The sequence below is a fragment of the Ursus maritimus genome, unplaced genomic scaffold (genome assembly GCF_017311325.1).
Source record: "Ursus maritimus isolate PB19 unplaced genomic scaffold, ASM1731132v1 scaffold_5, whole genome shotgun sequence".
NCBI classification, from domain to species: domain Eukaryota; kingdom Metazoa; phylum Chordata; class Mammalia; order Carnivora; family Ursidae; genus Ursus; species Ursus maritimus.
The window spans coordinates 86,046,214-86,058,861 of NW_024426663.1; the positions used below are offsets into that span (position 1 = coordinate 86,046,214).

Sequence of the window (12,648 nt, forward strand, 5' to 3'; positions counted from 1 at the left end):
CAAATTTCTGAGAATACGTAAACAAATTATTCTATTTTATTCCAAATTTCCCTGTATTATAACCTATTCCATCAAAGTAAAATGATTATGTGAGGTAATATTTGTGTATTTTATGCATAATTATGAATGTGAGGTAGTGTTTGTCTATTTTATGCATAAATTTTAGGTTGACATATGAAAAAATATTCTAATCTACCTTAATGATGATGTTAATACAATTTTTTCTCCATGCATTGAAGAAATTATAGTTTGCAAGATATGCTCTACCCCAGGAATAACATCACAATCAGTGAATAACAGAAAACCATCAAAAAGAGACAGATACTGAAGATTCAAGAAAATTTTTCTTATGTTTCAAAAAAAAAATCAAAATGCATGAGAAATTAATCAATGTGACCCTAATAACAAAATTTGTGCTCATGGGATTCCCTGATGATCAGGTGCTACAGAGGCTCTATGCTGCCTTCTTCTCCCTGGTTTACCTGGTGGCACTAATGGGAAACATCCTCATTATCACCCTTACCACCATTGACCAGCATCTCCAAACCCCCATGTACTTCCTCTTGAAAAATCTGTCTTTGATTGATATCTGTTACATCTCTGTCACTGTCCCCAAATCCGTCATGAACTCTCTGACCAACAGCCATTCCATCTCCTTCGTGGGATGTGCCTCACAAGTTTTCCTTGTTGTTTTCTTTGCTGGCACAGAGTTTGCCCTACTTCTGGTGATGTCCTATGACCGTTATGTTGCCATCTGCTGTCCTCTGCACTATGAGGCCATCATGAATAGAGATTCCTGTGTGCAGATGGTGACAGCATCATGGTTCATTGGGTGTGTCTATGGATCCATACATGTTGCAGGTACATTCTCTGTCCATTTCTGTGGTTCCAACATAGTGCATCAGTTTTTCTGTGACATTCCATCATTGCTCACACTGGCTTGTTCTGGAGAGCAAATTCTAGAATATGTGTTTATTATTGTTAGTTTTTGTTTTGTTTTTGTATGTTTTACTTTCATGGTTGCTTCCTATGTTTATATTGTGTCCACTGTCCTAAGAATTCCTTCTTCACAAGGCAGGTTTAAAACCTTCTCCACCTGCATGCCCCATCTAACTGTGGTAACCCTGTTCCTCTCTTCTGTATATATTGCATATTTAGGTTTAACCTCAAAATCCCCATCGTCACTGAACATCTTTATGTCTGTGTTATATTCTTTATTACCTCCCAGCCTGAATCCTGTCATTTACAGCCTGAGAAACAGGGACATGAAAGCGGCCCTTGGAAAAGTTTTTGGTGAAAAAATGACACCAAATATATAAATATTTGAAATATTAATGATTCTGATACCCACTAATGTGTATCAAATTATTGGTTTATACAATTAAGTTGATAATCAGAAATAAAAATACTTTCAAGTCAAATACAAATATTTTCAAAATATTTGGTTTACAAAGTTGTTAAGTTATTAGATACCTATTTTATCATTGGTGTTGCTACATCGGATGCTTTATTTATAGAGGTAGATGGGCCTGAATGTCAGTGAGTGTCTTGGCAATTTCCAAATCAATGGAAATATTCCAATCATTATCTTCACATCAGTAGGCCACTTATATAAAGTAATATTGTTTTTCATTTCAAGTACATCCTAATCAGCACTGGTTTAATTCTTACTTGAAAAGATTTTATAATAGTTTCAAATTTTACGTATTTTATTATAATTCCAGATTGTGATTTGTTTTTTTTAATGTTTTTTATTATATTATATTAGTCACCATACAGTACATCCCTGGTGTGTTTTGTTTTTTAATTTACTCTTGCAACAGTTATTAAATATAGGTAATTGATTCCAAATTTGCTACTTTTTTCTTTACTTTTCTTTCTTCCTTTCCTTCTTTCTTCCTTTTTTCTTTTTCTTTCTTTCTTTCTTTCTTTCTTTCTTTCTTCTTTCTTTCTTTCTTTCTTTCTTTTGATTTATTTATTTGTTTTGAGAGAGACAGAGTGTGAGCAGGAAGAGGACGAAAGGGGATTTATTTATTTGTTTTGAGAGAGACAGAGTGTGAGCAGGAAGAGGACGAAAGGGAGAGGGCAGGAAAGTATCCTTTAGCAGACTCCTTGCTGAGTGTGAAGCCTGATGCAGGGCTTGATCTCATGACCCTGAGAATAAGACCTGAGGTGAAACCAAGAGTCAGATACTGTACCAACTGAGTCACCCAAGCAACCCAATTTTTTTCTCTTTGTACTGGCAAGAATATTTTTAGAAGCTCATTTTAATTGATTTCTTAAATAATTAATCTCACAATATTGGACTTGCAAATATTCCAGTTTAACAGTCTTTAGAAGATTTTATAGGCACACTATATTGTTAACAGATATCATGGAAATCACATAGTGACATTTTTTAAAGTAATGAGAATAGTTTGCCAAGGAGACCATTTTCACTATGCAATCCAAACAGAAAGGAAAACGTTATTCTCACATATCCAGGAGAGGATAATTAAGAGAAGACACCATCTTTTATTCCTAAAGTTACTATTTGTAAATTTAATGTTTCACATAAATTGATGCAGAAATTTAATTAATGTACTAAGAAACTGAAAGTAAATTTTAATTTGTTTTCTAAATTTTGCTATGTCTTTTTAATTTAGTTCTAATTTTTTTATCTTTATGCCTATTTTTATCATTAAATTTCTTTTTTATTAATTTAAATGTGCTTCTGGTTTACTTATGTACATGAATACATTTGCGCAGAAATCAATTTTTTTAAATGATCTTGGCTTTTATTCTATTAAATTTCCCTTCACTTTTTCCTACTATCATCACATTCTTGAAATTCTTGTAATCTGTCTTCTTTCTATCCATCTCATTTCCCTCATGTTTATTTTCCTTCTCTCTTAAAAAATGCTTTCCAGATTTAATATCGATTATAGAGAAATAATTTCACTATCATTTGACTGTTTACATCTCTTTCAACTCACTAGTCCATACCACTAAGGTTCTCCTTTTACTTTTCATCTTTCTGATAAAATTGGTAGTTATGTGATGCTAGTTTGCTCTAGTCTTGGAACAGTGACCTTGATGATGATAATGATGATGATGATGATGATGATGATGATGATGATGACATGCCTGACTATAGGTCTAAGTGCTTCAAGAGATTTTGTACATTATTTCCTGTATCTCTGAGCAGAAATTCTACAAGGTACCTATTATGGATTTTTATATGAAAAACTGGAAGCAATAAATGTTCAGAAATGAATCTTAAGTCAGTTAGCCAGTAATTAGCACTATAAACCATCAAATCTTAACAAGGATGCTATTCTGTATTAACTGAAGACATATTTGGATTTTATTCTCACACCATCCAACAGTTTTTGCAAGCTTTATTTTTTGATATTTATATATAATTGTAAAACAACAGTTATCTCAGCCCTGTAATAAATATCTAACAGCTAACATTTGTTGTCTTTGTTGTATAAAATATTATTGTTCCTCATTGATTAATGGATGTTAAAGGAAGACTGCAGTTAATACATATATTAAAATACTATGTAGAGATAAGATTTAAAAAGTATTTATATATGCAAAAAGTTGGGAATAGTGATGAGTTAAAGAGCCACTCTAAAAAGTCTGCATACTGTATGAATCTACTTATGAAATGCTTCAAAGGCAAATATACAGAGATGGAGAGCAGATCACTAGATGGCAAGGTTAGATTGCAGGACGATGGTTTGAGTACAGAGAGGTCATATGAGGGAATATTTGCGTGATATGTCCTGTGTATTCATTGTGGTGGTTACAACTCATGGAACCATACAACCCAGAAATGGACCCTCGGGTCTCTGGGCAACTAATCTTTGATAAAGCAGGAAAAAAAATCCAGTGGAAAAAAGACAGTCTCTTCAATAAAGGGTGCTGGGAAAATTGGACAGCTACATGCAAAAGAATGAAACATGACCACTCTCTCACACCATACACAAAGATAAACTCCAAATGGATGAAAGACCTCGATGTGAGACAGGAATCCATCAAAATCCTAGAGGAGAACATAGGCAGCAACCTCTACAACATCAGCCAAAACAACATTTTTCATAACACATCTCCAAAGGCAAGAGAAACAAAAGAAAAAATGAACTTCTGGGACTTCATCGAGATAAAAACTACTGCACAGCCAAGGAAACAGTCAAAAAAAAAAAAAAAACTAAGAAGCAGCCCACAGAATGGGAGAATATATTTGCAAATTACACTACAGATAAAAGACTGGTATCCAAGATCCACAAAGAACTTCTCAAACTCAATACATGAAAAACAAATAAACAAATCAAAAAATGGGCAGAAGATATGAACAGACACTTCTCCAATGAAGACATACAAATGGCTAACAAGCACATGAAAAAATATTCAACATCATTAGCCATCAGGGAAATTCAAATCAAAACCACACTGAAATACCATCTTACGCCAGTTAAAATGGCAAAAATACACAAGGCAGGAAACAACAAATGTTGGAGAGGATGTGGAGAAAGGGGATCCCTCCTACACTGTTGGTGGGAATGCAAGTTGGTACAGCCACTTTGGAAAACAGTGTGGAGTTCCCTTAAAAAGTTAAAAATTGAGCTACCCTATGACCCAGCCATTGCACTACTGGGTATTTACCCCAAAGAGACAGACATAGTGAAGAGAAGGGCCATATGCACCCCATGTTTATAGCAGCATTGTCCACAATAGCTAAATCGTGGAAGGAGCCGAGATGCCCTTCAACAGATGACTGGATTAAGAAGTTGTGGTCCATATATACAATGGAATATTACTCAGCTATCAGAAAGAACGAGTTCTCAACATTTGCTACAACATGGACGGCACTGGAGGAGATAATGCCAAGTGAAATAAGTCAAGCAGAGAAAGACAACTATCATATGATTTCTCTCATCTATGGAACATAAGAACTAGGATGATCGGTAGGGGAAGAAAGGGATAAAGAAAGGGGGGGTAATCAGAAGGGGGAATGAAACATGAGACACTATGGACTATGAGAAACAAACTGAGGACTTCAGAGGGGAGGAGGGTGGGGGAATGGGATAGACCGGTGATGGGTAGTAAGGAGGGCACGTATTGCATGGTGCACTGGGTGTTATACACAACTAATGAATCATCGAGCCTTACATCGGAAACCGGGGATGTACTGTATGGTGACTAACATAATATAATAAAAAATCATTAAAAAAAAAAAAAAAAAAACAACTAATGAATCATCGAACTTTACATCAGAAACCGGGGATATACTGTATGGTGAATAACATAATATAATAAAAATATTATTATGAAAAAATATTATCCAGCTATTAACAAGCTTACCAGATCAAACTATCAATAAAAGAAAACAGTAGCTATCATTTATTGAGCACTTTTCTGGAGCCTCTCTCTTGTTCCATTGAAGTGCATTTATTCCTGGGCCAGGATTTAGCTACTTTACAGTACAGACACATTTGAGTATTTTTCTACATCTTGAACCTTTTGTTTTCTGTTCTAGGATTTCTGAAACACTGTATCTTGGGTTTTCCTTCAAGGAGAACTTAATACCTGACTGTGAAAGAGTTAACTCTCTCCTTGGAAAACCAGTGGGAAATAAAAGTAATTGGAAACATCTTTTCTTCATGTATTCAGCGTATATTTCTGAGTATCATATTTCATGTTCCTGAGAATGTCCTCAGGGTCAGAGAGGTCCATTTGTCTACAGCAATAATCAGGTTAATAACATGCCTCAGAATGGTATTCCTTCTTATATTGTTTCATTCACCTCATTGGCCATTCATCTTCCTAGGAAGCTTCCCCAAATACACTAACTTGTGAAAAAATCATTTTCTTAGGTTTTACATTGAGAATGTCAAGCTAAGGTAATAAATCAGTAAAATCTCTCAGGAAAATAAAATTTGGTCACTATGTAATGTTATTTTTTCAGCATAAAATAATTTTATAGCTGTATTTCTATTATTTGAAATTGACTGTAATGCTTTAAGTGCACATAACTATTTAAGTGTTAAATGCTTCAGAAGTAATTATACTCTAGTTAATTTAGTAATATTTAATTTCAAGATATACTGCAAAGCTATGGTAATCAAAACACTATGTCACTGGCACAAAAAATGGACACAAAGATCAATGGAACAGAATAGAAAGCCCAGAAATAAACCCATATCTATATGGTCAATTAATCTACCACGGCGATGCAGGAATATGCAATGGGGGAAAGACAGTCTTTTCAGCAAATGGTGTTGGTAAAACTGGAGAGTTACATGCAAAAGAATGAAACTGGGTTACTTTTCTTTTACATCCTACATAAAAATAAGCTCAAAATAGATTAAAGACCTTAATGTGACACCTGAAACCATAGAACTCCTAGAACAAAACATAAGCATTTGTTCCTTTGACATTGGCCTTAGTAAAATTGTCCTAGAAATGTCTCCTAAGGGAAGGGAAACAAAAGCAAGAACAAATTTTGGGACTACACCAAAAATGAAAACCTTTTGCATAGCAAAGAAACCATCAATAAAACAAAAATAGTGAAGAAAACAATCCACAAACCTAAAAGACAACCTACAGAATGAGAGAAGATATTTGCAAATGACATATCTGATAAAGAGCTAGTACCCAAAATCTATAAAGACCTTATTAAACTCAACACTGACAAACAAATAATCCAGTTAAGAAATCAGCAGAAGACATGAATAGACATTTCTCCAAAGAAGACATGCAAGTGGCCAACAAACACATGAAAAAATGTTCAGCATCACTCAGCATCAGGGAAATACAAATCAAAACCACAATGAGATACCAATTCACACCTGCCAAAATGGCTAAAATTGAAAACTCAGGAGGCAACAGATGTTGGCAAAGATGCAGAGAAAGGGGAAACTTCTTGCACTGTTGGTGGAAATGCAAACTGGTGCTACCACTCTAGAAAACTATGTGGAGGTTCCTCAACAAGTTAAAAATAGAACTATCCTATGATCCAGGAATTGCACTGCAAGGTAATTACCCATAGAATGCATAAATACTAAATAAAAGTGTTACATGCACCCTGATGTTTATAGCCACATTATGTTCAATAGTCAAAATATGGAAACAGTTCGAGTGTCCACTGGCTTATAAATGGATAAAGAAGATGTGAAATACATATAGGTATACATAAAAGAATGAAATCTTGTTATCTGCAAATACACAGATGGAGGAAGAGAGTATTATGCTAAGTGAAAAAAAGAGGTCAGGGAAATACAAATACCACATGACTTCACTCATATATGCAGTTAAGAACCAAAACAAACCAGCAAAAGGAAAAAGAGAAAGAAAAACCAAAAAACCAAAAACAGACTCTTAACTATAGAGAGAAAACTGAGGGTTACCAGAGGGAAGGTGAGTGGGGATGGGTTAAATAGGTGTTGGGTATTAAGGAGGGCACATGTTCTTATGAGCACTAGGTGTTGTATGGGAGTGTTGAATCACTTTATTATACACCTGAGACTAGTATTACACTGTATGATAGCTAACTGGAATTTAAACAAAATTTAAAAATATACATGGCCCCATATGTTTATTGTAGCTGTGGAGACAGCCCAAATATCCACCAATAAATGGTAAAGAAGATGTGGTGTATGTACACAATGGAATATTCTCATCCATAAAAATGAATGTGATCTTGCCATTTGTTCAACATGGGTGAACCTAGAGGGTATTATGCTAAGTGAAATAAATCAAAGACAAATACCATAAGAATTCACATATATGTGGAATCTAAAACAAAACAAAACAATTGAATAAACAAACAAAAAGCAGGATCAGAACTATATATACAGAACAAACTAATGGTTTCCGGGAGGGGGGGGAATGGGAAAAATTGGTAAAGAGGAGTGGGAGATACAGGCTTCCAGTTAGGGAATAAATAAATCATGGGGGTAAAATGTACAGCATAGGACATGTAATCAATGGTATCATAATCACGTGTGGTGACAGATGATAGCTACACTTGTGGGGAAGAATGCATAATGTATAGACTTATTGAAGATGTATGTTGCACACCAGAAACTGATGTAGTATTGTGCATTATGTATACTTCAATAAAAAACAAAACTACTTTAAAAATCTCTAGTTCAGTGCATATAAACTTAATACCTAAAAAATTAATTACCTCTAACATCTTACTACTTTATAATACATCTGCTGTGGGAGGAAAATCTTTCCTTCTAATTCCATATTACTGACGTATAATTGCATAACAAAAGCCAGTCATTTGATATGTCAAATAGTGGTCCGTAAAGATAAGAGATGAACTTCAGTAATGTTGTCTATGTGCTAAAGGTCAGGTCATAGTTGTAATTTCTTCCAACAGTGTGTGTTTTCCTGTTGAAAGAAATAGATGAAGAAATAGAAATTACACCAAAGAATGCATATTCTTTTGATCAGAAAAAAAATATTACTAGGACTTGTAATAGAATTATTAAAATATGTAGAATTTAGTAAAGGAATATTTTGGAACTGCTATCTTGTTACCTCATAGTAAAGATAGATACTTTTCAATTTTTCTATTAATTCTAAATTAAAGCATTTTAATAAACTTCTAGTTAACTTTTTATTAGCAGCTTCATGTGACCTTAATATTGCTTATAAACAGCATCTGTATTTTTTAAGGTTTTTCTTAACTAACAGCATCTGTATTTGAAAATGAAATAGTCAAGTGAATAATCACAATTATAAAAATCGCTTTTAGTTGTATTGTTACAATTTAGAATCTACTTGACATAGACTTTCAAATCCGTAGTGAAGAAATATTTATTTGATAAATTCTGCAGAATGATTCAGTTAATGTGTTCCAACCACGCAAAGAATTCATATTCCTCAAATGTAACCAAGATTGAAAAATTGAAAAAAACTGAAACAAAGTAAAATTTATATATATTAAGAAAACAGTTTACTTAAAACTTATCTGTAATTTTTAGAATAAAATAATGCAAAAGACAAAACAGAAAAATATTTTATATTTTCTTATATCAAGATGAGCAATAGGTATTCATCTATTATGTTCCAAACAACATTATATTATTTTAATTATGTTCTATACAGAATTCTCAAAAATCATATGCACATTTATATATATGTATATATATATAAATATAAATTCAGTTACTCTTCTATATTGATTTGTTAAGCATGATAATTTATTAATACTAGATGTATTAATAAAATTATTAGAGATGCTTCATTATTAATACTTTAAAATTGTATGTTCCTAAATAAAGTGATTTTAAGTAAATTATAATTTACTGACAATCTTAGAAAATTTATATTTTATTCATAAGTATATTTTCCACATATCCAAATATATCTGACAGAAATAAAAATTCTTTTCTTGAATTTCCAGTTGTGTGTCTTTTATTCTTCCATTTGCCTTACTCCATAGCCCTTTATACTAACAATATTGATTAGAACTTATGGATTGGCATTATTATTATTTTTTTAAAGATTTTATTTATTTATGTGACAGGGAGACAGCCAGCGAGAGAGGGAGCACAGCAGGGGAGTGAGAGAGGAAGAAGTAGGCTCCCAGCAGAGGAGCCGGACGTGGGACTCGATCCTGGAACGCCAGGATCACGCCCTGAGCCAAAGGCAGACGCTTAACGACTGCGCTACCCAGGCGCCCCTGGATTGGCATTATTTTTGAAAATAGAGAAATTCTGGTGTTGGTGCTGAAAAAGTAAGTCAACATGCATTCTACACCTGCAAGGAAATAAATCTGCTAAGAGCCATGTAGGCTTGGAAGAGGATCCTGGGCTATGGATGGCAACTCAGCCTGGCCAAAGCTTTAAGTTCAGCCTTGTGAAACCTGATGCATCAGACTCAACTAAGCTGTGTGCACACTTTTAACCCATGGAAAACAATTATTTGTGATTTTATAGATTGGTTGTTTAAGCCATTATTTTATTGTAATTTGTTAGGCTTTAAAATACATATACAGTATATAATCTCTGATTTCTGTTTAATTAAAAGTTGTATCACAACCTAATTTCCTACATCTTAGTATTTACGTTATTTTTTAAAGGGAGGTCAGACTTATTTGTTTGCTTTGATAATCTTATTTACTAATATTTTTGTAACATTCTCTTTTTTTTTTTAGTCTCAGATTTATTTTTTTTTAAGATTTTATTTATTTATTTGACAGAGATAGAGACAGCCAGTGAGAGAGGGAACACAAGAGGGGGAGTGAGAGAGTAAGATGCAGGCTCACAGTGGAAGAGCCTGATATGGGGCTCGATCCCACAATGCCGGGATCATGCCCTGAGCCGAAGGAGACGCTTAACTGCTGTGCCACCCAGGCGCCCCAGTAGTCTCAGATTTATAATAACATAACATAGCATAACATAACAAACATAACATAACATAACATAAAACATAACATAACATAAAACAGTAAATAAATGGCCTAGCTGCGAAATTGAATTTTTCCCTCATAGTGGTAACACATGACTATTCTTTTTTTCTTTCTTTTTTCTTTTTTTTTTAATTACGTTCAGTTAGCCAGCATATAGTACATCATTAGTTTAGTGTTCAATGGTTCATCAATTGTGTATAACACCCAGTGCTTATCATAAAACTTTGGCAAAACTAGTCAATATCAAAAAAAAAAAAAAAAAAGAGAACAACACATGTCCCTATATACAGGAATTAAGATGTGACAACAATGCAATATCTTAAAAATAAAATAAGAGAATTCTTATGAGTTGCTCTCATTTTTAATCTTGACTGGTTTTGCCAAAGTTTCATTATTTTTTTACTGTTTTCAAGACATTGGCTTTTTATTTATTTTTATTTATTTATTTCTATTTTTTTATTTTTTATGTTATTGCATATCAGACCCAGTTCTCATTGGCTTTTTAAATTCTCTTTATGTTATTTCCATTTCCCAGTTAATTATTTGCCCTTCTTATGTTTATGATTTTTCTTTTGAAACTAAAATTTTGCTTAATTGCTGAGATGAAGGTAGATAAAATTCAACCTTTGGTATTGATACACTTTATGTTTTTTTAAATATTTTATTTATTTGAGAAAGAAAGAGAACATGAGAACACATGAGAGCCAGCGTGAGAGGGGGAGGGGCAGAGGGAGAGGGAGAAGTGACTTGTACTAAGTAGGGAGCCCAACAAGGGGCTCAATCCCAGGACCTTGGGATGATGATCCAAACCAAAGGCAGAAGCTTAACCAACTGAACCTTCCAGGATCCTCTGGGATTAATATGATTTTAAAGCAAATATTATATGCACCCTATAATTAGTTATATTTAACAATGCTTCATATCAATCAATTCAAATGTTATAATTTTATTATTTTACCTTCTTGACTTAGTTTTAATGAAAACATATTTACTTGTTTTATATATATAAATATAGAATCATATATGATTGAGAGATAGATGGATGATAGGTACATAGATAATACATAGAGATGGATTTTAACTCAATTGAATTACTACAACACAATGTGAAAATTTTAGTTTTTTTGAAGCATATAAGATTTTATTTATTTATTTATTTATTTATTTATTTATTTATTTATTTTTATTGGAAGAAAGAGAGAAAGGGCATAAGCAGGACGGAAGGAGGAATGGAGAGTAAAATCTCAAGCAGACTCAGTACTGAGAGCAGAGCCCAAGGTGGGACAGAATGAATCTCAGGACCCTGAGATCATGACCTGAGATGAAATCAAAAAATAGACACTTAACTAACTGAACCACTCAGGTGCCCTTTAGTTCTTAAATTTTGATATTATTTTTATCATCTATATATTTTCTGAACATTTTTTATTGCAGAGTGTTTCTATGATTTCATTTGTTTCAAGCATACTTAATAATTGGTTATTCAATCATTTTTGTGATGACTGAGTTAAGTGGTTGTCATATAATTCTAACATTTCTATCATTTTATTGTTGACATTTCTTTATTGTTTCTTCTTAGTTTGGGGATTTTCATTGTTATTTGTATGATGTGTGAGTTTTTCATTCAAAACTTGACATTTGCATTATAATAGTATAAGATACATGTATCTTATGTAAATCTTGTGTTTTAGCAGAACTCCTCTGATATTGGTCTGGTGGGTAAAGTGGCAGTGCTACTTTGTTCTTGATAGTTGAAAGAAGAAACTTTTATTCTCTCTTTGATTTTTATTCACATCTGGATGAGGGTGGAAGGTGATGCTTACTAATACTGGGAGGGAAATTTCAGTCAGTATATATTGTATATATATGTTAATAATGATATTACCTAATTGAAAGTGTTATTGTGGGGATAGAAATGGGACTGAGAATACCACCCAATGTACTCAGAGGACTGTCTGACATGTATTTATATTTGACCAATACAACTATGTACTTAAGTGATAAATCCAGTTTACAAATAAAATTTTCTTAGAATTCATGACATCAATGAATTCATTTTACAATGGAAAGTACTAGGGCCAGAGTGTGAAAGGAAATGCATTAAGTTAAGCACGTCGATTATAATGCTATTGAAAAAAATGGTATGTTTGAGTCTGTTTCAATGATAAAGTCCTGACTCCATGTTTACCTTCAATTTGTATCAAGTACATTTAATTTTTAATAATATTTTT

General features: G+C 33.0%; 1 protein-coding gene across 1 annotated transcript; it reads left to right on the forward strand.

Annotated features, from left to right (window-relative positions):
• The first annotated feature begins 371 nt into the window (after positions 1-371).
• LOC103680602 (olfactory receptor 14A16-like) lies at positions 372-1,319 on the forward strand. The gene has a single exon (XM_008710101.1). The coding sequence runs from the start codon at positions 372-374 to the stop codon at positions 1,317-1,319; it is 948 nt and encodes a 315-aa protein (XP_008708323.1).
• Positions 1,320-12,648: the final 11,329 nt, after the last annotated feature.

Coding starts and splice junctions, on each gene's coding strand:
- LOC103680602 (XM_008710101.1), top strand. CDS start 372: ATGCATGAGAAATTAATCAATGTGACCCTAATAACAAAATTTGTGCTC.